We start from the raw sequence: 26896 nt of genomic DNA on the forward strand, positions 1-26896 counted from the left end.
ACACTGATCACCTTCACCATCAAAATAAGCAATTAACACAGTTCTGCAAACTAATTTCACACCTCTGCAAAACTAATTTCACACCTAAAGTTAATTTTTTTTAATTCTTTCATTTGTCATCAGTTTGTTTAAATTATGATATTTTTTTTACTTCAAATTGACTTTGGTTAAGCATTCTAATGTATCTGAAATCTTGGATAATTGTATGATTTTTTAGGCCTTTTCATTAGTTCGGTAAATATTTAGTATATATATTTTTTTGTCACAAGTTATAGAAACTGACTTTAACGTTTTGATGGACCTTTTGCTTGTTGTAGCATTCATACTGAAGTTATCCCAATGGATAATGACTTTAGTATTAATGATGTGAGAACAAGCGTTCCAATCGTTGCCGAAATCAATATTTCTGAAAACTTAGTAGCAGAAGTTGTCAATCCCATTGACATAGAATTCACACCAAAATTGAACATGCAGTTTGACACTGAGGATGAAGCATACGACTTTTATAATGCTTATGGGGGTAAAGTTGGATTCAGTATTCGTAAGGATTATGCAAATAAAAGTCGTAAGACAGGAAATATTATAACAAGCAAGTTTGTGTGTTCCAAACAAGGTTTTAGGGTGAAGGACAAGAGGGATATCCATACAAGAAAGCCCAGGGCTGAAACTCGAACCGGTTGTGGTGCACTGATGCAAATTAGATATGACCGCAAGAAGGGAAAGTATGTTGTATATAATTTTATCGAATCTCACAATCATCCTATGATAATTGAAGAATGTACACATATGATGCCATCACAACGAAGAATAAGTGTTGCCCAAGCAATTGATGTGGAATTGGCCTGCCAATCTGGAGTTCCACTCGGTAATGCATTTGACTTAATGAGCAGGCAAGCTGGTGGGAGGCAATCAATTGGCTACACCAAAGTTGATCAACAAAATTTTCTAAGGACAGGAAGACAGAGTGAGTTAGAATACAGAGAGAAGACATGGCTGATGAATTATTTCAAAATTCAATCTTGTGAGAATCCTTCATTTTTTCACACCGTGCAGTTGGATAGCGATGAAATGATAACTAATATCTTCTGGGCAGATTCGAGAATGATAATTGACTATGGGCATTTTGGAGACGTCGTCACATTCAACACGACATATAAGCTCGTCCAAAGCAATCGTCCTTTTGCGGCTTTTCTTGGTTTGAATCATCATCGGGAGACTGCTGTCTTTGGACTAACATTGATGTATGACGAGACTGCCAATTCCTTTGCGTGGCTGTTTGATTCATTCTTGAATACAATGTCAGGTAAGTAGTCTAAATGTAATTTTTTTTTTTTCTTTTTGCAATTATTAAAGGCTGAAGTTGATCATGCCCTTTTTTAACCCTTCCTTTTTTTTTCTTTTTTTCTTTTTTTTTTTTATATATTTACTTTTTCAGTATGATTCTGATTTTCATGTAAATTACTTGTGGTTACTTGAGTGAGTTTATTGTTTGTACCTTGTAGCTCACCAGTAACTTAATCATATTTGAAGTCTATTACACTACCTGGAGATGTTAGAATCTTTGCTTCCCAAGGGTAGTAGCAACAGTCATTTATTCCTTCCAAATACCTGTATATGTTTTCCTGAATACAAATACTAAATAATGCATTGACAATACTCGTGTATAAAATATTAACTTTTTCTTGTGTACGTACATGTCCATTATGTGCACTCTCGGGTTGAGTTTGAGTCATATTTTAAAAAACAAGCAGACAAGAATAATGAGATAAAGGTGGAAATGTAAAGAATGTGGATTGTGTGAGGTGAAAGATTGGAAAAGTGCATTTGGTTAAAAAAAAAAAATTGAATTGGTTTAAGATTCCATGTAGGTTAAAATTATAATTTAATTATCTGTGCTGCACCTACTTAATTAGAAGTTAATTATCAAGGAGAGAACAATGAATAATCTATGTTTTTCTATTTCTATATCATGGAAAAGAAAAACAAAAATAGTTGCAACATTTTATTGTATTCATTTTGTCAAATGTCAAGGGTAAAATAAGAATTCTAACTCCTCTATTCTTTTTGTTCACATCTTTTACACTAAAAGGATTTAGCTCAAATTATAACTCTTTGTGTCTTAAAAAAAATTTATATCTCTTTAATAATAATAATAACAACACAAGGTGTTGTGGGAGATGTAAAGAATGTGGATTGTGGGACTTACCTAAATAAAGTCCTTTTATTTTTATTTCTCTTTTCATCTCATTATTCTTCTCTGCTTGTTTTTTAAAATATGACTCAAACTCAACCCGAGAGTGCACATAATGGACATGTATGTATACAAGAAAAAGTAAGTACTTTATACACGAGTATTGTCAATGCATTATTCAGTATTTGTATTCAGGAAAACATATACAGGTATTTGGAAGGAATAAATGACTATTGCTACTACCCTTGGGAAGCAAAGATTCTAACATCTCTAGGTAGTGTAGTAGACTTCAAATATGATTAAGTTACTGGTGAGCTACAAGGTACAAACAATAAACTCACTCAAGTAACCACAAGTAATTTACATAAAAATCAGAAACATACTGAAAAAGTATATATATATATATATATAAAAGAAAAAAAAAAGAAAAAAAAAAAAAGGAAGGGTTAAAAAAGGGCATGATCAACTTCAGCCTTTAATAATTGAACATGGCCATTCATTTTTACCTTTTTTATGTGAATTACTTTTTCAAATGAAGATATTTTATTGGGCCATAATGTTCTTGCCTTCAAATTTTCAATACTGTTAAAAATTTTAGTGATAATGTATGATAAGATTGCCTATTCATATACATGCCTTTTTGATATATTCTTGAATGTGATGTTAGGTAAAGCACCACAAACGATTCTTACTGACCAAGATGGTACAATGGCAAAGGCGTTGGCACAAGTTATGCCGAGGACAAGACATTTACTTTGCACGTGGCACATCATGGCAAATGCACAGAAGCATGTAGGCACCATTTTTAGGAATGATGAAGGGATTAAAAGTGTGCTGAGTCAATTCATGTACTGTTATGATGATGAGGATGATTTTTGTATACAATGGGATGTAATATTAAGGGACTACAATGTTGTTGGTAACACATGGTTGAACAATTTGTTTGGTGTAAGAGAAAAATGGGGTTATCCATTTGTTAAACATTGGTTTACCGCTGGAATGCGGACAACGCAGCTGAGTGAAAGTTTAAATAGCTGCTTGAAAGAGTACTTAACCAGGAAAATGAGTATTCCAGATTTCTTCATGCACCTTGACAGGCTATTGTCAGACAAACGGTACAAGGAATATCAAGCTGAGTATGGTTTACTCAGTAAACTACCTAGACTTAAACAAAATTGTCCCATTCTAAAACAAGTGGGCAATATGTACACATTGAAGATTTTTGAACTTTTCCAGGACCAATTCATAGAAGCTTGTGTGGTTGCTACCGTGGAAGGAACAAGTTTTGATGAAAATGGATTACATGTTTCTAGAGTATCTGTTCATGATGGCAGTATGGATCGGACTGTGACAAGGTGGGATGATGGCTTTCTAAGTTGTTCGTGCGGGAAATATACAATGGAAGGTATTTTGTGCAGCCATGTACTTAAAGTACTGAAAGACGACACTCAGTATTTCAAAGAATTACCTTCTATGTATATACTAAAAAGGTGGACAAGAAAAGTTAGGGATAACAGCGTACAAGACATCCGTGGATGTGAAGTTATTGCTGATCCTAAACTTGAAGTACGCAGAAGGTATAGGATGTTATGTCATTTTTTTACAGAAATCAATTCATTTGCATCCCAGAAAGAAGAGGTATTCAATAATTTGATGCTAAAGGGAATGAAATGGAAAAAGAAACACATTAATGTTGAAAGACAATGTTTCGATGTTAAACAAGAGGCAACCAATTCAGCCTTTTCAACTGAAAGAAGTAATAATCATGAACATAATGAAAGTATCATTGGGCAAGCCATGACCGGAAGTAATGCCAAGGGTATAAAGAATAAAGAAACAGGTGGTACGGGACCAAGGCGCAGGAAGAAGAATAAGTTTGAACAATACATGCAGAGAAAAAAAAACTATGCGAAACGAAAGGTTAATTTATTTTATTTTTTATTATTTGATAATTTAATTTTCCAGTATATGTCATTAACATTTTGATATTAGCAATGTCATAATTTTGTTTTTACAATGAATAAATCTATTATTTTGTAGAAATCAAATGGCAACAACAGTGTTAGTGCAGGTGTAGGTGGTAGTAGTACCGTGCCACCTATTACATATGTACGTCTGAATGTGAGTTTTCTCCTTTTCTTAAATGAAAACATTGATTTTTTATTTTTTATATATTATTATAATTTTCAGTATGATAATCTCTAAATTAAAAATGTTTATATTGAAATAAGGGTTATAACATTCCTAGCGACGCCACTTGGATTTACGAAGATCATCACCCATGTGCACGTTTACATTCGGAAACAAATATCGACCAAATGACATATTGCCCTACCACTAACTTCAGTCATCCCAGGACTCCACCAACTGAACAGGTATAAACAAACTTTTATTCTGAACTAGGTATATAAAAATTAATGAACATTATTTCATACTTTTGAAATCCATTAGTTAATGAACATTGAGAATATATTGGCAGGGGACTCCATTTGTTTCGTATCATGAATGCCGATTCTCAGATTATCTTGTAAGTTTCTCTTATAAAATTTATGCTTCTGCAATATATTCTAAACATGTATGTTTTAACTTTGCATTAATTAACGTATGTACAAACATTGTTTTTGTATGATCCATTTTCAGGATGTTGATCACACCAGTGGTGACCGTAATTTGATGCCAATGTTGGAGGAGACAACATCCGAGATCAATCCTCCAGCTCGGCAAAATTTGTTTTGAGTTAAGAAATTCTTGACAAATTGATGGTGTATAGGTATACTATGGTTGATGGATGATAACAGAATATGGTGGCATAAAAAATATATCCCTTTTGAGTAAAGATTTGTAAATGTATGGATAACTTGTTCACTTTTGTTTTTTGGGTTTTGTATATATGAAAAATGAAATGGATTTTTATTCAGGCCTATTTATGTCAATTGAAATATGTATGTGTACATATATTGTTTAGTCCATTTTGTTTGTGATTTGAGACAGGTTGAAACCATTAATTTCAAGGTGACATAGTTCCGTGAATGGCATCTGGCTATTTTCTCCAATGATGGCGATACTTAATTGCCTCTTGCACGTGGCGATTTTATGTTAGACAGTGCTAATTAGATTATCCATCCCAAAAGTTCCATTTTGTTACTTCAAAAGTTAAATACAACATCACACTACATACATCACATTACATACATACACATATATCACATTACATACAGAAAACGACATCAACAGTTATCATCAGTTGACTATGACTTTTTCTCCAATGATGCCAGATACCATCAATATGTGGAGATCGCAATGGCAAAGATTACATTTTATTTTCTCCTCATTTATTCGCTCGACCATCCACTATTTGACGTGAACCATGTCACCTTCATAGTTCGGTGGTCCATAATCTTCCTCACAACAAGCAAGAATGTTATGAAATAACCCATTTGACCACCCTCTTTTCACTATTGAAATCATTTGTTCCCTCCGATGTTTTATGATCAGTTTATTTGTTATGTCTATGTTCATGTTCGAAAGTTGTTGAATACCATTTACTTTATTAGCATCATTGCCATATATTAATGCAATGGCTAAAGCAAACTTACAACCAGTATGCTGAAGATATGCACCTTTGGTTAGAATACTTAGCCCATCTGCCCGATTTTGATGCAAGAAAAATAGCTCCTACATCCAACATAAAGTTCTTAAAAATAAACCCGATTAAATTACTTTCACAATTTAGTAAAGTGAGTGCAAGCAACGTCCCACTCCGGAGACAAACATAGCCTCCAAATTGCCATCATCAACACACTTTTGCATGAACACGCATCGCAAATAGTAAGTATCACTGGTACCCCCCGTTTGTATTTCATACAAGGATTTGAAACTGAGAAGTCGTAACATATGTGGCTTCAAACACACCATAGTTAGCTTATGAGAACTGCACATATTTAAACACTTTTAACAAAAAATTTCGTGAATGAAAAAAATATTATAAACATAAAACAATAATGTACAATTAAATCCTTACCATTGTTGAAGTTGTAGTAGGTCTTGAAAATTATTTGCTGCCACTCTACTAACCACCTCACTGAGCAATGGCGGTGGGAGTTCTTCTATTTTCATTTTTAGACTACTTGTTTTGTGTATGTTGGTTACCTTTTGGGGGAAGGTTAACCATTGGTTTACCAGAAAGGAAAGAACTTATGGTGGATATATAGTCAATATGCATAGCCAATTAATGTGGTAGGTTAGGATTAGTTGAATACGAAATTGTGTAATAACTCACAACATTAGCTGTAAATGTATAATTAAATGCACTGCTTGTTTGATATGACTAAGTATATCTACAACTCCTTTATTATATATAGATATTTGGTTGAACCGGCAAATCTCCTCTAAGTACATTCACCATCTCAACAAAGTATTCACATCCTGTTATTTAAGTAATAGCACATATGAAATTATCTGAATTCACCATACTGTTTTTCTGATTTGAAGTGAATATAGAGAAAATAATATGTGTGTGTATGGGCGCGTGTGTGTATATTAATAAGAAAGCATAAAAAAAATTTAAAATATTTTTTAAAAAAAAATACAATCTTCACCTTCATAATTAAGTATTCACACCCTGCTGTATAAGTAATATCACATACAAAACTATATGAATTAGCCAAACCCTAGAAGGAGCCGGCTCTTGTAAACAAGAGGAAGCGGCTCCTTAGCCTTGAGAGCCGGCTCTCCTTTTTGGGAGCCTGCTCTTTGGATGGAAACTTCATTTCGTTGAAAAAAGCTTTTAGAGCCGTCTCTAATTGAAATGGAGCCTGCTCTAATTTTCTAAGCCTTCTCTAGAAATCTAGAGCCTTCTCTACTTTCGTAGAGCCTTCTCTACTTTCCCTTGAGCCTTCTCTAATTTTTGTAGAGCCTTCTCTACTTTCAGTAGGAGGCTTAAAATGAATTCCAGTATGATGTAAGGCTCATATGAATGTGTTTAAAAACCTAATGAGCTAATTTTATGTTCTTTGAGAGATGAGATGAGAATGATATGCATGAATTGTAATTTTGAGCTTCTCCTCCTATCAATATGCATCTATCAAGATACTTAAAAAAGCAATAGAATAGCACATTAGCATGATAACACATCTTTCTCCCCCTTTGTCATCTAAAAAAAAATGGGAGACTAAATGAATAGATAAAGAAAAATAACTTGCCATTTCAGGAAATATCAGAGAAGAATGAATTAAAGGGCAAAAGATAAGCAAATATGGCAATTTATAGATAACAGAAAGAGACTGTGAACACGAGTACCATATAACAGATAAAGGCATAGTTTATAAAACACAGAAAAATGCTTCTCTAAAGCAAATAAAGCTAATAAGTGCACACAAAAGAGGGTTTGAAATGGAGAAAAACTGTTCTAAGGAGAAGAAGGTCCATATTGGTTTTGAAATTCTGTAAAATCGTCATTAAGATGAGCGATTGCCATGTGCATTTCGTCAAGTTGAGTTTGTTGTTTCTCAAGAGTGGCTTGGTTTTGACGAGTCCCTTTGAGAATTTCCAACAAGAGAGCACGATTGGTACGATTTTCAACTGGAACTTCTTCATTTTCATCATCGTCATCACTTTCATTGTCGTCTTCATCCCCATCATCAACATCCTCAATCTCTTCTCCTCTAGCTCGAGCCTCTTCCAACCTTCGTTGCCTAGGCTAAAACCACACATTGTTGTAATCCCTTTTTAGCCTCATTGACGCAAGATTGGAGGCAGTGAGAATGTGTCTTGGCCCTGGTTTGACTGCTTCACGACTATCAAGCGGAACCTTCTTAGCCATAAATATGTAAGAGAGAACCATGGGATAATAAAGAGAGACCTTTTTCTTTCTTTTGCATGTAAGAAGGTGATGAAATATAATGTATGCAAGATCAAAGTGCTTGCCATTTAAGACACACCAGATAAGAAAGATGTCCATGTGGGAAACTTTGGATCAACTGCCAGATTTGGGAAGAATAGAGTACATGATGATCTTGTGAATCAGCCGAGCTTCCATAGTTAATTGTTTGGTGTTGACTTCTCTGGTATTTATTACATTTGAATCATAACTCATTTGCCGAATAGTCGCGAGTTTATCAAAGCCTTGTCCTTTAAACCAGTTGAAATGAGAATAGAATTGAATTCCATCCACAGAGGGAAGATGAAGGATTCGAGCAATGCTGTTTGTATCAAGGTGAAAATATATTCCAGCCACATAGCAGTTAAGTTTTTCTTCTCCAGGCATTTCTTCAAGATGAATGTAGAATAACTTTACTAATTTTGGATAGTAACCTTCATTCATTCCAACAAATGATCCAAGGCCAATTGCATCAAACAATCTATACGTGTTGAGATGAAGATCATTGCAAATTGTGTCAGACAACACCATTGCTGTGGCCACTTTTATATGCTGAAAGAATTTGTCATATATGCTTTTGTATGTGGGGTTTTTATATAGCATGGTGGCAGAGATTTGAAGTGGAGGAGGATTTGGTTCACTAGGACCTGATTCATCATTATGTTGAGTAGACCGTTTTTGTCCACGAGAGGGATTCTTTCTACGTGAGGATGAAGCCGTGGACATTTCGAGAAATTAAACTGAAATTACAGAGGAATTCTCTGAATAAAAATCCAATTTAAAAGGCAATGAAAAAATCAAATCTCAAATAAGTGTAGACAGAAGATTAACAGTAAAACAAATTGAATCAATGGAAAGGCCCAGTCAAAGTTGCACATTTAGTTAGAATTTTGAGGGAAAAATAATTTATCTAGACATGAAGAACCAAAATGGAGGCATACTAGAGGATTCAAATTTAAACTGAAATGGAAGCATATGGAATTTTAACAGGACAGTGCATGGAACAGTTCTAAAATGTTTGCTTGATAAACCGAAAAAAATTTATATAACATGCTCTAGGGATTGAGATATATATAAATTCATCCTAAGAGTAGGAATTCAACATAATTGTGAAATGTACTACTCAAATGAACCAAAGTCATCACAAGTATTCAAAAATAAATTTAGATAATAAAACACAAAAACAAAAAAAAAAAATTTTTTTTTTTTATAACAAAATTTAGGCAAGAACACAAGATTTGATCAAAATATGATGGATCAACAAATTGATTAAAGGACAAATGGAAGTTTGTACATAAATTTTGAATTTGCAGACCATAGACTAAGCAATTCTTGCTAGAATAAGTCTTTTACATGTGAAAGAAAAAGGCTACATTGCAATCAAGGGTCTCATGGAATGATGAAATCAAAGGAGTAAATTAAAAATTAATTACTGAACATTCAATAAACAAGTAATGAATTTATGAAATGTAGAAAAAAATAGATGAAAACTTACTTGCTTGAAGAGACTAGAGGAGAATGAAGAAAGCCCTAGCCGAGATGCTCTCTGGAAGTGAATGAAATTATGCCCAACAGTGAGTAAATGATATACAACAGAGAGCAATTCGAAGGGCTATATTAAGGAGATGGAGCCGGCTCTTGGGATTTAATGGAGCCGGCTCTTAGGATTTAATGGAGCCGGCTCTTGAAGTTCAATGGAGCCGGCTCTAAGTTGTTGAGTCGGCTCTTTGAGTTGGCAGCCGGCTCATAATAAATATGGAGCCGGCTCTCAGAATTTTTAGAGCCGGCTCCTTGCCAAGCAAAAAAAAAATAAAAATAAAAGAAAAAAAAAATAATGGACAGCCGGCTCAAGAAGAAATGTGGAGACGGCTCAACCCAATTTTTTGGAGACGGCTCAATTAATTTGTAGAGCCAGCTCTTTTGGGCTTTTTCAGAGATGCCAAGAGATGGATGTTTAAGGCATTTTTAGGAGCCGGCTCTTCCCTTTTGTTGAGCAGGCTCAATTGTCTGCAGAGGAGATCCCGAGAGTTGGAAAAAAAAAAAAAATTTAGCACTGAAGGAGCCTGCTCTGCCTTTTTCTAGAGACGGCTCTTCCTATTCCAATTTTTGGGAGCCTGCTCTTTGGATGGAAACTTCTTTTTTCGTTGAAAAAAGCTTTTAGAGCCGTCTCTAATTGAAATGGAGCCTGCTCTAATTTTCTGAGCCTTCTCTAGAAATCTAGAGCCTTCTCTACTTTCCCTTGGGCCTTCTCTAATTTTTGTAGAGCCTTCTCTACTTTCAGTAAGAGGCTTAAAATGAATTCCAGTATGATGTAAGGCTCATATGAATGTGTTTAAAAACCTAATGAGCTAATTTTATGTTCTTTGAGAGATGAGATGAGAATGATATGCATGAATTGTAATTTTGAGCTTCGAAATATATTCAACTAAACTTTGACATTGAACCTTAGTATCTCACCATCCTATCTACCATTTTTTTCATTTCTTGATCATGATCATCTAGGCTTGATGAAGATTTGCTGAAAAGCTTGAATGATTTTTGAAGACCGAGTTCTTCTTTATTTTCTTGCACTTTGATGCTTCTTTGAAATCATTGCTTGAGTGTTTGGAATGCTTGAAATGGAACTTCTAGCTCATCATTAAGGATTGAATGATTGAACAACTATACTTCACTCAATGAAAATATTAGTATATAAACATCATTAATGGGTTGTAATCATCAAAACATAAGATTGACCTTTAGATAACATCCTTAGGCCAACACTTGTATTCAATTACATCAAAGGATCACACAAGTCTCTAATGAAAGCTTTCAGTTCTAAAAATGGAGAAGAATTTAAGACAGCCTTACGTGAAAGCTTTCAATTTTGAAAATGGAGAATAATTTAAGACAGTCGAGACTTGCTAAAGGATATATGTTAATGAGGTCAACATGACCCATGGTGCGTAGAATCCAGATAAATAAACCTGACGCCTTAAAAGGCCCTAAAAAATATGCAGAGGATAGAGTGTGTTTCAGACCTCACTAGTAGGTATTTATTTATTTAATTTGATACGTCAATATTAACTGTGAACTACTCAAAAACACCATAGTGGGTGCAACCATTTACTTGCAAAGCATATAAAAGCAATAAAATATATGCTCTGATAAGCTTAGATTTCCTAAATGAATCAACCAAATAAACATGTTGAGATATGAAAAGTAGTTTAAAGATTGACCAGATTCAGTATATGAATACAGAGCCCAACTTTTTACAAAACTACCTTGTACCCAAATTTATACAAAACTAACATGTACAAAACATTCACATAACAACCCCATACAAGCCTGAATCGTTACAAGGTACGACAAAAGTAAAACGGAGTAACTTTCATAACAAAAGGCATTCCATTGACAAAAATTAAACCTTAACATAGCACCAGTTTCATCACCACCTAAAATTAAAGCTTGCAACCTGGTGCAAATTTAACTTTTCTCCCATGCTTGGCACTGTTGTTCAAAATCTCTTGCCTACATTCATTCAAAGGATCGATCAAAAGTTGTAGTGCCATTTCTATATGGATCACAGTAGAGTCCGTCTGTACCATTACATAGAAGTAACATACTGTTAGGAAAAAATATATATTATGTTTAAACCACTGTAAAATAGAAAAATATTTCACAATGACATTATACTAACATTGAAGCTTCCCAACAATCTTCTGCTATCCCATAACTCCATGAACCTCATAAGAAAAAGTCCACATGAATGTCTGAACAATAATTAAAAATTGTATAAGAGAGCTACTGAGGAAGTTCATGTCAAACATACAAGTAATAAGTTAAATAACAAAAAGATTTCAAAAGTATAAAGTCAAACATACGGGTCAGGCTGCACAGGTAAATCTTGATGCTTTATGATATCATAAAAATCCAATTTTTCTCCTAGTGCAATGTCAAGAAAATCTTTCTGCAATACAAAAACAAAATTACTAACAATATGATCATATCAAATTAAAAAATGAAATGAATTAGAATAAAAGAGTTGTATACCACCAATAAACCATAATTTGTGTGCCTAAAACCAAGTCCGCTGCTACATATGTAATGAATAAGCTTATCCGGACGGTGAATGACAAACAAGAACTAATGATTACTGACGCATGCAGGGAAATAGAACTGTTAAACACATGACATATATTAGTAGTGGAATATTGTCACAACCAGAAACCATAGGCAGAAGACATAAATTGTTAAAGAAAATAACATACCAACTCAGATTTATGAAAGTCGCTGGTCTTTGTTTTTAATTTTTTGCAGTATTTGTCCTAGGCGCTCACCAAGCGTTTCCTGCGCTCCTCCTTATTACTTACAAACTCCACATTCTCATCCCTGATGCAACTTACCGCAAAACTGGAAAAATAGTACTTCATTTTCTTCTCATCCTGTTTTTTGTTTAGAAGCGTCGAATAACAATCAATTACCTGTAAGAAAGGAAAATCATACGTTAAGGAAAAAAAAAAAAAAAAAACCAAATTTAACATGGACTAAAAATATGAATGGGGTTAATATTCATGTAACCCACTCACAACATTTGCCACCCACTCATCACCGAACATCGTAAGAACATCAGCCCGATTTAGTTGTGCAGCATCAATACGTACCAAAGTTTCACTAACATAACAGAATAAAATAAGTATTTAAAAAACATTGAACATAAGATTAAGCATAAAAAAGGGCATGCCTAGAATCTGTCATATCCATTACTTACGTTTTGTCACGGTCAGGGGCTCTGACATATTTCAACAACATTTTGTCATCAGTACTAAGTCTAATTTTTTTCTTAGACTCTGTTTGGTCCCAGGGAGAGTGTGCATATCATGACCTACCTCGTCGACGACCACTAACAATTTGTTTGGGGACATAATCATCAACTCCTGTCATGTATAATCAATATCAATTACTAATTTAAGTTAATCATAATAGGATAAATGAAAAGATGGTTGAGCATTTAAAGAATTATACCTATAGGGATGTTTGAGAAATTGATATCCTTTTGTGCCCCTTGCACAACATTTAAGCTATCTTCAACACCCTCCCCTGCAACCTCCAGATTACCCGTCCCAGCATGAGCCATGGATTGGTCAGTATTTGAGATACTGGCTTCGACATTTGATTCTTCTACCTGATTAAAGCACTTTTCAACTTGGTCAGAATTGTCATCAACTCCACATTCATCGTCAAATTCAACAATGCATTTTCATCAATATTTACTCCTTCACCGCTTATTCCATGAACCACCAAATGGGGATCGGACGAGTTGCTTTGCGGCTGCATATTCAAATGCTCACCACTTTCTTCTCCAATACTCGTGTGACCTGAACTGGTGTTACCCTCCACAGTACCTTTCTTTCGTTTCTCCCGTCGCCTTTCCCTAATGGATTGAAGTCTCTTGAAAATTTGGTTAGTATTTTGAAGTTGCATCTTCAATTCTTGAAAGCAGCGCTGCACACATCAGATAATAGGTTAAGAAGTTGCGATCTTATGACAATAAGAACAAATATACAAAAAAAACATAATGTAATGTAAACTTCATAAAAATATCCATTTATTAATGGAATGTATATTTACCTCGTATTCTGAGTCCGAACTTGTATCGGCAGTTGGATTGGTCATACGAGATGTAGAATGTAAGGGTAACAAATAATAATCACTGATAGGGACTTCATGACCACTTGTAGAATTGGTTGTGGGACGAGCCTATCACAAGTGTTTTACACTCGGTTATAAAAATGAATACAACTATGATGCTTTAATTAATTAAAAATTAAAAACTACAAGTACGAAAAAAATTTAAATTACCTGACCATGTCCAAAGCCTCCCATATTTTACTCCGATTGAAGGCGTTTCTTTACATTCTCATCTGTCCAAAAACACAGATTGGACATCCCCTTTGCCGGGCCATTTCACATCAACTCGGATGAGATATAGTAACTGAATTCAATGACATCAAATAATTAACATATATACACTTGCCCTTAGATATAGAGGTTTGAGGAAAGGCTTTTCTTTATCCAATATACTAAGTATTTTAAAAGGTAACATTCAGTAAAAAAAAAATATTATACCTGCAGAAAAATTAAACACCCTGTCTAACTCTGTCTTTCTTTTCCCGGCTTTTTGAGGGGTTCAACCAAATGTTTATAAGTATAACCACACCAGTTGTAAGTCCTAATTGAATTGACTTTGTTCACGGATTCAAACCCCTTATGTGGGCATTACTCCGACCATTTGGCCTTAGGACTGTTGCACATGCAAATAAAACAAATGCTCGCTTAAAATCGTCACCAACATCAAGTTGTGTAACCTTGTCTTGCAAAGCATTTATGTGCATCCCTCCCGGACTACGAAATCCACAGTTATTTATCCATTCTGCTTCAACATCAAAACCTACTGGCACGTCCGTCTCCCCACAAGGCAAGCCAAATATGAAATTGACATCATGTGCTGATATAGAGATATATTCATTATGGCCGACTCTAAGAAGACCGGTGTGGCAGTCGAAGTTACTGAATATATAACGAAAGAGGTTACGATCCAGACGTGTGCATTTCAAGTTCAGCAACTTCCCAAAGCCAATTTCCTCAATCGCTTTGATCTTCTCAGCACCAAGTTGGGATACACATTTGACAAATTGATCAATCGAGCATCTGTGCCAATGATTCTGATTTTTCTACGGATAAAAGTTCAATTAAATGATCAATTACAAAACAAAAATACTATAAACAAGGGACCGTGCCTCAAATAATGAAACAATAATAGGACGGAAGGGAAGGCAAAATGACATAATACCTTTTGTTTGGGGGCTTGTTTTGGTGCATTTTTTTTCCTTTCCGCTTCTTCCTTTTCCCACTCATCCTTGAAAGGTTGTTTTTCAGTTTCACTCATTTTATTCCAAACTTCTCCGGCATCTTTACTGATTTGTGCATAATCAACTTTTCTCCAATTCTTGAAAGGGTTTTCTGCTTTGCACTTCTCCTGATAATATTTCCTGAAATTATAAACACAATAAATAATTAAAAATTTTAATACCATTTAAAATTTTCTAAACTTTATTGTTTAATTACATTGTGACTTTGTTTTCCATACATCAACATATATATCACTAAGGTAAGAACATTAGTGCAATACATCACTTTAAACAAAAAATATAATTAAATCAAGTTTAGTAAAAAAACAAAAAAGTTAAAATCAGTACCAAGGATCTTCATAACATTACTTGATAACATCACAGTCCACAAAATAAGTCCAGCACAAACAATTTTTCATGTGCCTTTTTAAATGGGTGCGAATCCTCTAAAGTGAAATAATGAAAAGAGCGACATCTATTTTTTTGTTTTTTTTCTTCCAAATATTAAAAAAAAACATACACTTAGTTATAGATTATTTAACATATCTTTGAAAATTTTTGGGCAAAGTTTACTGTTAATTGTCACACTCACCACCTTCATCGTCACCGTCAAAAGAAAAAATTTGGCAAAATTTTTTATTAATTGCCACACTCAACACCTTCACCATCTAATTAAGGTATTCACATAGTGCTGAAAAACTAATAGTCACTCATAAATCTAAATCAATTCAACATAGTGATGTTATATATACATACTTATATACTAATATATATTCAGTACCTTAGTCTCAAAGCATTCTTGTATATATACATATATATATATATATTGAGTTATTATATTTCTTTCTAATCAATATATATTCAGTACCTTAGTCTCAATATTTTCTTATTTTATTTCTTTCTAATCAAATTTTTGTATTAATCAAATCAATAACTTCAATAAAAAATATATGGAAACAACATAATTTATCATTACAAAAAGAAATTTTTTAAAATAATAACAGAATACATGAAATTTATAATAATTTGATCTCATTGTCATTCAGGGTTTTGAAAATATACCTAAATTTGAAGAAGCAAGGTCCATGATGGCTTACAGTTCGTCCCTTCTGCTTCAGTTTTGAACTTCCTATAGTGTTTTTCACACTCTCACTCTGTCTCGATTGACAATTAACCTTTCTACGCTTTAAATGACCTCCACCTTCAATCTCATCGCTACTACTTGATGATTGAGATGGAGAACTGGCAGAAAGAGAGTATGAAGCATTATCACAATTACTTTCACTATCTACAGCAATTCTTTTTCCATCGCGTTTAGATGCCACATCTTTTTTTTTTTTTGTTCATCTTCTTTGGCTTTTGTTGCAATTTTTCCCTTTTTTTCAACGCGCTTGGCCACATGCTTAATCCTTCCCATTTGATGTTCCTAGATTATGAGTTCATAATGAGATGTTGCACTTACAAAAACAGAGATCATAATAAGACTTTAAGTAAATTTAGAAGCATAAAAGTTAAAAGTTACAAGCTTAAAAGATCATATTATTTATATTTTATTTAAAGTTAAAAGTTAAATTTTATCATATAAAAAAAGCATCCAAAAACACACAGTCACATGTTAATTTAAAGAGGATTTTGAAAGGGATTATGAGGTATTTAGTTGTCAACAATTTTCACTTTTATGTAATTGAATTTTTAACACAATCACGAACCTACTCCAAAATTGGAGAATGAATATTGTGTGGTTATAGACTAAATAATGAATTGGCAGACTTCACAAAATTTCGCATTCATCAATTTTTATTTAGTGCAATAAAAGAAGAAGAAGAAGCATATTGAAGGGATTAGATGCCTAATGACTAAATAATGAAAGTCTGCAAGCTACTCTCTTGGCAGACTTCACAAAATTTCGCATTCATCAATTTTTATTTTGTGCAATGTAAATAAAAAAAATGGAATTTCAATGTATTCGTAAATAAGAAATTATTGCAATTATTACAAAAAGCATACAGACTTTACAAACATATATATAATTTTACCTTTTGCAGTCCATATTGGATTATTTTAGTTCACAAAGTGATGTAGTGTAGAACTTATAAATAGTTTAGTTATTTTACACATAAATAGTAATTACTTGAATTATATGTTAGTTTTTAGCGATTTCTGGTTCTATGACTTTAACATGGAGATCTCCACATTACTTAAGTAAGTTTATGCAATGCACATGTAAACTTAACTGCATAAAGTATGACGCTTGGAACAACTGTGGTCTTGACATGTAAGCAAGGAGAATACTTGGTTGTAGGCTATGTCACATAATTCTAACATAGGAGAGAGATTGGTGTTAATTTACAGCAAGTTTCAAAGTGATTTAGGGTACTTGAGAAACCAAGTACACTAATATTCTGTGATTGAATCTAATAAGGAGCTTTATTGACATACTAGAAACAATGAGCCCCCCAAGCTACTGGTGGAATGACCTAACAGACAGAATAAAATTAAAATTTGGAACTTGATGTGGAAAAGTAACACAAAAAAAAACCAATACATGACACATAAACTTATCATAATCATATTTTCCAAGTAAATTCTTAGTTCTCCTGATTAACTCGACTTGTTAAAGCTACTCAATTATGAACTACTCTTTTCTTTGTCACCAACTCATGAACTTGTCAGGGGCAATCCATCACTCATCCTAGAGGTTTTCTCAACCACCACATTTACTTAGATTTTTCTGACACTTTAAATGTGAACTTTTCATCACCATTATAAATTTAATCAATTTTGCCTCACTAGTAAAAATATTAAAACTGAATTCAACAAGCAAGTTGTAAAGATTTAATTCTAACATAGGAGAGAGATTGGTCTTCATTTACAGCAACTTTCAAAGTGATTTAGGGTACTTGAGAAACCAAGTACACTGATATTCTGTGATTGAATCTAATAAGGAGCTTTATTGACATACTAGAAACAATGAGCCCCTCAAGCTACTGGTGGAATGACCTAACAGACAGAATAAAATTAAAATTTGGAACTTGATGTGGAAGAGTAACACAAAAAAAACCAATACATGATACATAAACTGATCAGAATCATATTTTCCAAGTAAATTCTTAGTTCTCCTGATTAACTCGACTTGTTAAAGCTACTCAATTATGAACTATTCTTTTCTTTGTCACCAACTCATGACCTTGTCAGGGGCAATCCATCACTCATCCTAGAGGTTTTCTCAACCACCACATTTACTTAGATTTTTCTGACACTTTAAATGGTGAACTTTTCATCACCATTATAAATTTAATCAATTTTGCCTCACTAGTAAAAAAATTAAAACTGAATTCAACAAGCAAGTTGTAAAGATTTAATTAAATTTACAAATGCAGATAAAATTTAGACAATAAATCATATCAATGGTAATCACAACTGTGACCTTCTTATTCGTGAAAAATAGCAACATCTAATAGCATAAAAAAAAGAGTAAATTCGACTTAACTAAACAGAAACAAGGCCGGCGAAGATAACGAAGCAAACCGTGGCCGGAATTTGACGGCAAGCAAACCAAGGCCGGCGAAGATAGCGAAGCAAACCGTGGCCAGAGAAGAACCCAGAATCAAGGCGCCGGAATTTGACAAACTAAGGCCGGCGAAGATAGCGAAGCAAACCGTGGCCAGAGAAGAACCTAGAATCACGGCGCCAGAATTTGACGGCAAGCAAACCAAGGCCAGCGAAGATCGCGACCAACAAACGCTGAATTTTGACTCTCCTTTATTTGATCGAAACCCAAAGAATTTAGGGTTCTTTGCCGCCGTTTTCTTTTCTTTGCAGGGGTTCGTCTTTTCTCAGATTATCTTGGTTTAGGGCTAACTCTTTTGTCAATAGGGTTATCTTTTTGAGTATTTGTTTTTTCTTTTTATGTAATAAATTACCATATAAGTTAACGGAAGGCAGATTTAACGGAATAATGCGTTTTGCACCATTTTAGTGGAGCCCACAGACATATTACAAACTGAAGCATACGTGGCCAAACTAAGGCCTTTCATCAGCTCACAGCAGCGGACTGTAGGGTAACTCACAGCAGGGTATTTGAGCCCGTGGTAAAGTTAGGAGTGGGAGTCTGTCGGCGAGTCAGATATAAATAGAGGGTAAAATGGTCCTTTTGTGAAAGTATTGGCATTTGGCAGGTCATAGTTTAGTTCTCAACTGTAAAGTTTGAGGGTTGGAGGTTTTGCCTCTTTGTTTTAATATTGGTGGAGGACAATAAAATATGTAGATATTGTAATTTATATATCAATCATTTTGGAAAAATAAAAAAAGATATAATAATTAACAATACAATTTTATATATATATATATACATTCTTGACAAAATAATTGTATTGGGGTCTTGAAAATTCAATAAAGTGACAACTAGATTTTCTAAAGTAGATAGTATGATTTTTAAAAGAAAAGTTGAGAGTTTCGGGTCTTACTAAGAACATGTTGTGCTTACAAGTTAAAGATAAAATTCTGTATGATATCAATCAAGTAATATTTATTTATGACATCTCAACTTTTTTGTAAGGTCCCTCTTAAACTGAACGGAAGAGAATCTACAATTAATGGGAGGAAAAAAAATTTCGCTCCTCGTGGATATTTGTATTAAAACTTGAGTGTAAAATAGTAATGTATCACTTCAATTCGCTATTGAAAACTAGAAGCATGTAGATATAATGAAAACGTGTTACGAGAAGTACAAAAAGCATAAAAGTTCATAAAGTAAAATACCAAATACCTAATCCATTGCAAATTTTCTATTCTATATCTATCATCGACCCCTTTTTTTCTTTTTCTTTTTTCTTTTAAGAGGAAAAGATTATACTTTGGACTTGTGCAAGAGTAAGAATATCATAAAAAAGAATTTACCCATTGAATTGGGCACTTCATTGTCCATATCATGTATATTAGTTTTGATTTTAAGTCACTACTATAATATAAAATGTCAAAAACATGAGACAATACAAAGAGTCCAACTACAAGTAGAATATGGCTTTGTTTCTGGAATCTTGACCGACTCTACTCTTACTCTCAACCAAATTAAACAACACATTTTGTGTGTGTGTGTGTGTGTATAGATGATCTGTTTTGTTTTCGTTCTCATTATTTTTTCATTCATATATAATTAAAGGTAATTAATAGAGAAGCATTAATTTATGGTTACAGGGACACAAGAATATGCTATGGACCCGGTCTATATTAGATCCAAACCATTGAGTTGGTGTGCCAAGTTGTGTTAACAACTTGGATTTAAAATAACATTTCTCTTATATTAACATCTCTGAAATTTAAGCATCCAATCTCACTAATCAATCTACCAGATGAGGCCGTATTCGAACATGCCAGGAAGTTTACTAATACGCACACGACTGATTAGTTTCGTCGTTGTTTGATCTTAGGAAAATGCTTAAATAGGTGACACTCCACTCACCACTCACATCGGATGTGGTCAGAAACGGCTTAGACTTATAAGGGTAGTTAGACAATAACACCTAATCGTTTAAGTTTTCGAGTACGTATGGTCCGTCACACTACCAATTTAATGAGTTTGGGCGTGGCTCCTTTGATCGCTACTCAGGATGTTAATTCTACAATGATTGATTCATGCATTTATTTGGACTTATTTTATTGGAGGGAAGTTGCTGTCATGAACCATTTTGAAGTTAGGAAGTTGCTTTCTACTGAATTTATATTCCAAAAGTATGGGTGGAGTACTAAAATATAGCTAAAATGTTTTTGCAGGGAAGTTGCTTGGAGTTGCATGCCATATGCTTGGGGCCTTTGGGCAAGACTTTAGGTTTACCACATGCCACTGAAAACATACCAACCCTTGTGTCAAAAGAGAACTTCAATAAATCAAAAAAGGTAAAATTTAATTTTGAACGTATAATTTTTAATTTTCAAGGAAAAAGTTAAATTCTATTTGATGACATCTTACTCATTTTGCACTTTTGATTTGATGTACGTAATAAGCATGTTATGTTGTTTAACATATATTAATTAGAGGTTATATGAATTTGATTTGAAATTTAGAGAATGTAATTATTTTGTTTAATTAAATTCTACTTAGTGGCTCTATGGATCTATTTGTGTTTTAGAAGTTGCTTCTATTTTCAAATCATGGATTTGGAATTATTGTGTATTCACTTGGTTGTGTTTTGAGCAATTGATAACATTGTTGTTATATTTATATTCATGAGAACATATTTTCTTTATAGAATATATTGTTGTCATGTGTAATGAATTGTACACTTTGTAATTGACATTATGTATGTTATTTTAGAATTGAAATTCCAAGGCATGAATTGTTTGGTTTCAACCTACTTGTGCACTCACTGGACTATTTAAACATATGCATTTTAAACATATAATAACATGTCTTAATTTACATTATATTTTGAACAATCCATATATGAGATTAATGTTTTAGATGAATGACACATGATAGTGGTTAATCTGAGAACTCTAGGCTCATGTGAAATTATGGTATCGTGAAGGTAGTAGATTAGGTCAAGATTCGATTTCTTTTCTCTACCAAGTATTTTTGGTTTAAGCTATTTAATTCACTCTAAACAAAAGTGGACTTGTCATTTTATAGAAGTCTAGCTTTGAAGCGCTCTAATCAATTATAAAAATTTTAGATCCACTTTTTATTTATAGGTCAACTTATGTCCAAATAATTACCCCATCTCATCCAACAACTTCAAACACGGAAATAATTTTCAAAATTATTTATGTCCAAGTGTTTATTAATTAGGGCAATCTTCTGCATGTCACATTTTGCCATGCATGTCAAAAGGCTCTAATTTAATTTAAATGGGTTGTTAGTAATGAATTGTTTGACCATTCAGTCCAACTGTCTTGCAAGGGTGTAAAGAATATAATACTTATGTTGCCAATAGAATGAATAATCATAAAAGAGTAATGATAGGAACCGAAAATGAATTTCATAATTACCACCGAATTTAACATGATTGGCTATCATTTTTACGTGTTAAACAATTATTTTTTAAAAATTGTTTAAGTAGATGATGTGAATAAAAACATGTCAGATTCAGGACTTATTCGGAAAAATCATTTAGTGACCTTATCATTTTCTATCAGAAAAATGTGAAAGCTAGATGAAATTAGTTTGAATAATAAAAAAAATTTAGATAGTCAGGTATCTAGCCTTTGTTCTAACTAAATTTCCGAGATATCGTGCAAAGCTCTCCCTCCACATGAGTCGGGTAGAGTTCTAGTTTTCACACCCAGACATGACCCTTTTGTAACTTTTTTAGTATAAATTGATAAGAAATAACTTATGTAACATTGATTTAATGTAAGCCCTTTTATATAACTGGTCGCATAACAAAACATTTATTAATTTTTTAAAAATGAAAAACAATTTAAAGCATGTGTTATATATATATATATATGTTCAATATATCAAATGTTGAATTCTTAGTTTATCAATTGCAGGTACACAGACATTGTATAAATCTTTAGACTGAGATGTGATCTACTTCTTTGTAATAAGATAAGTGGCCATGGATGGGAAGATTTAGAGAAATAGGTAAAGTATTAGAATAGCTAGGGAGCTATCTTTAATTGCTTAAAGTTTCTCGACTGTATTGGAAGGAAGATATTATTGTCCCTGGTTGCATACATATATCAATGGTACGTGCAGAATAATTTTGTAAGCCTATTTGGTGTAATAGTGCAGAATAAGTGTGGGCCCAGTAAATAATTGTAAGAATTTTATGCAATTATAATTTTCTGTTACTCTTTCCCTCTAAATATATACTATTTAAATTCACTCACAGCTAGTGATGACAATGAGGGCAGTTTTGGACAGGTGTATCTAACCTGCAACCGTTTAAAAACTCCCGTCTGTTTCCGCCCAAAACCGTCTAAACGGGGGGCCTTTCAACCCTATCCCTGTCCCGTTTAACGTTTTCACTCCTACGGGCATCCGCTCCATTCCGTTTAGTTTCATAATTTCTCCACATTTATTATTTTTTTCCTCTAATACAATTATATAACTATTGGAAAAAAAAAAAAAAAAAAAAATTTAAATGGGCAATCAATAATTTAACATATAGCCAAACACGTGTAGATTTTTATTAATAAAAACTATCTCTAAACAAAATGATGATCTTCCAAGGCACAAAACACCTCTAAGACCCTAGGATGACCCTCTATGAGGTCACGGAACTCAAAGAAACAAGGTGCGGAAGCAAGGGACCGGAAGAATGACAATTAAGCCGCTGAACTTGTTCGGGGCATATCACTCTGCTCGGGACTCATTTTTTGACGTCATTTCTTCCGTTATTCATATTTTCTCATTTTGAATCTTTTTTGTTGACAGAGTTTTATCATTTGAGCGCGTTTGCTCGCTCAAATAAGCTAAACGGTTCCTCAAAACCGCTATAAACGAGACAGGGTGAAACGGGTATTCGTCCCCGCAAGACAAATTACCATCCCTTCTCACACTTTGCCCGTAGCTCGATCCCTCCCTCCGCTTTGGAGACAATATGTTACATCATTGGACTAATGGCCCATTAGTTCTGTTACTCTTGTTTACCTTTATTAATATTAATTTATTTAGGTGTCTTCCAGTTTTTTGCAACTTCACCCTATAAATACTACAATATATCTTACATGTATAACATGTGAGAAATGCACAAAGTTTTGATTGATATATATAAACCTAATAAGCCAACGTAACACGCATAATTTTTAAGTATCTTCCATCTATCATATATGTAGCTTCCTTATTTTATATACTACCTTGCAAAGAAATGTCTCGCAGATGGCTGTTTAAATCACAACTACTTTGTTTTATTTTACTTTTATTTTATTTTATTTTGTTTTTCAAGAAATTTTATACATGCATGACACAAGTGCAAGACATTTTCATGGGTGTGGCATCAGTGGCGTAGCCAGAAATTTTCTTCAATAGGGGCAACTGCCCCCACTTGTCCCTATGTGGCTACGCCACTGTGTGGCATGATACCTACACAAGTGCTAAAAACAAACGTTGTAGCATATGTAATGGAAAGTGCTTTATTGAGACAATTTCAAACTTATTAAGACTCTCCATTCTAACTATGGGTGGCAAATGGACGGGTTGGGTCGGATTTGGGTTGAATTAAAAATGGACGGGTCGGATTTGGGACAAGACTCCTATCCAACTCGTTCAGAACGGGTTGAAAATTGACAAGTTTAACCTGTTATGACTCGTGGATCCATTAATTATTATTTTTAATTTTTAAAAGTTTTTAAATTATTTTAAAAAAATTTAATTATCAAAAAAAAAATATTTTAAAAATTTTTATTTATTTTTTTAATTTTTAAAATTTTTTATTTTTTTAATGGTACAGGATGTGCTATTACCATGCAATTGCCAGACACACCACGTCCGGCTTACATCTCCTAGGGTCTATCTTACTTTTGAGTGTGGGAGATGTCATGGAATATCAATAATGGATCTATCACTCCCAAAATAGCAATTGACTTGTGTTTCTGAGTCTATGGAAGGAAAGACACTTTGCTGTTAATTAAGTTATATTATGTTATGCGACTATTTTGGTTTCTTTAATCTCTAATCTCTGAATATCAGAGAAAAATAGCACTTTTATTAAAGCAACAATTTACCTAATGCAAACAATTTACCTATCAATAATTTACCTCTCATCTTTATATATATATATATATATATATATATATATATATATATATTTTAATCCGGACATGCATACTTGGGAAAAGAATATAAGAAAAAGATTTTGAAATTTTTAGTAAGAAATTACAGCAAACATTAGCCAGACAGTCGACAATGCCATGAGAAGTGGGGAACTAATAAGTAGGTGGATGATTGAATATTCTCAAAACTTACCTTTCCAAAAAAAAAAAAAAATCTTAAAACTCACATATTACAGATTTAATTCAAATCTAATTCAACAATCTGATTTAGAGATTTTGATATATATATAAAATAAAAAAATAAAAATAAAAGTTTCAAAATATTATTATTTTTTTCGGAAGGTTTTAAAAAAATTTAATATTTTTTATTTCAAAATTTTTTTAATTTTTTTTAATTTTTTAAATTATTTTTTTTTTAGAGAGCTAAACTTTGAGAGAGGGGATTGATGAGAAACAAATTTAGAAAGAGAGGATTGTGAGTAAGAGAATTTTAGAGAAAGAAATGAGTTGAGTGTAATATAAAATAGATGTGTGTTGTGTGTTTATTATGTGATGGGTGAAATATGAGTTTGAATATGGTTATCGTATTCAACCCATCTTGACCCTCAAATTTAATATAATTCGACCAATAACCATTATAAAAGGGCAGATATGGGCGGGTTGATGATTCCTGAAATGTTGGAAATTTTTATGTATAAATAATAAAAATTGTTTTATAGTCATATGCAATATTTAAAAAAAAAAAAATAGGATTGTAATGTGATTAGGGGTGCACACGGTTCGGTTCTTTCCGATCGGAACCGAAACCGGAACCGTTCACAAAAGTTCCTAAAAAACGGAATCGGAACCTTATAGATTAGAACCGAACTTCGGTTCCATGAGAACCGTTAGCCATGAGTTGAGAGATAGTGGCTGAAGCTTGCCAACATGAACTGGACAACGGGCGATGGAAACTGAAAGATATGGATTTTGATTTTTTGAACAATCTGAAATGATATGCCGATACAGGTTTTAAACTTTTGATTCTTGCAGCAGATCTGAAATATATAGGTTTTGAACTTCTGATTCTTGTAGTTTTGTAGTTTACACTTGCAGAGAGAGAGAGAGAGGGGGGACAAGTTTAGCAGTTGCAGAGAGAGAGAGAGAGGGGCAAGCTTGAGAGTTGAGAGACAGCTGAAACTTGCGAACCTGAACTGAATAGCAGGCGATGGAAACTGAAAGATATGGGTTTTGATTTTTTGAACAATCTAAAATGATATGCCGATATGGGTTTTGAACTTTTGATTCTTACAGACAGATCTGAAATATATGGGTTTTGAACTTCTAATTCTTGTAGATTTTGTAGTTTACAGTTGCAGAGAGAGAGAGAGGGCAAGTTCTGAAGTTCAAAGTTGAGATAATAGAGATGAAGATTGGAGGCGACTAGGGAGGTGAGGCTCAGATCTAGGGCAAAAAGACTAAAAAAAATAGAGATTGAGGCAATTGGGGAGAGCCGCTGAAATGATTTTCCCTATAAATAAAATATATAATATAATATAATATATATATATATATTACGGTTCCGGTTCCAGAACCGAACCGTGAGATCGGAACCAGAACCGAACCGAAACTCAACGGTTCCTCATTTTAGAAACCGAAACTATGAGAACCGGAATTTCGGTTCCGGTTCTACGGTTCTTTTGTGTACCCCTAAATGTGATTATCTATACTTGATGGATTATATTGTACTTTCTAATTTAGTGGTCTAATTGGGAGAATGGTTTTATACAATTGGATTGTGATTTTCCTACTTAGTGATTTAATTATAACCATTGATATATAAGTTTCTATGATAGGAATGGAAACTTAGGTATGTTTATTTATAAAGAAGTCATCCATGTTGTTGTTATATATAAGAATTACAAAAACCTTTATTTAACTCTATCGAATTAGTTTGGTAAAACACTCTAATATTTTTGTAGGAAACCCTCAAAACTCTAAACATCTTATCCAATATTTAAAGGTAGTAGTAGGTGATTTAATCATCAAGGTACAATGTCTAAATTTCTATTCTATTTGATTGTTTGATTAAACCCGATCTAAGAATGTTAAAAAACCAAAATAAAGTCTCTAGATAAACAGGCCATTTGAAGAAGATATCACTGGTGGAAAAAAGAGATCACGAACTAGAGGGTAGCCAATTGAACATCCTTCCCAGATGCGCCATTTAAATGGTAAAAT

At 33.3% G+C, this 26896-nt stretch overlaps 1 protein-coding gene across 1 annotated transcript; it reads left to right on the forward strand.

The window, feature by feature from the left end:
• The first annotated feature begins 339 nt into the window (after window positions 1-339).
• On the forward strand, window positions 340-4927 carry LOC132314207 (protein FAR1-RELATED SEQUENCE 5-like). Its single transcript, XM_059813098.1, has 6 exons — window positions 340-1303; window positions 2859-4111; window positions 4232-4312; window positions 4423-4566; window positions 4671-4718; window positions 4832-4927. Exons 1-6 carry the CDS (start codon window positions 340-342, stop codon window positions 4925-4927), a joined length of 2586 nt encoding a protein of 861 aa, XP_059669081.1.
• The last annotated feature ends 21969 nt before the right edge of the window (window positions 4928-26896 follow it).

Source organism: Cornus florida, unplaced genomic scaffold (assembly GCF_030987335.1).
Source record: "Cornus florida cultivar Cherokee Brave unplaced genomic scaffold, ASM3098733v1 CherokeeBrave_3.0.0_Hap2_Chr06, whole genome shotgun sequence".
In the NCBI taxonomy this organism is placed as follows: domain Eukaryota; kingdom Viridiplantae; phylum Streptophyta; class Magnoliopsida; order Cornales; family Cornaceae; genus Cornus; species Cornus florida.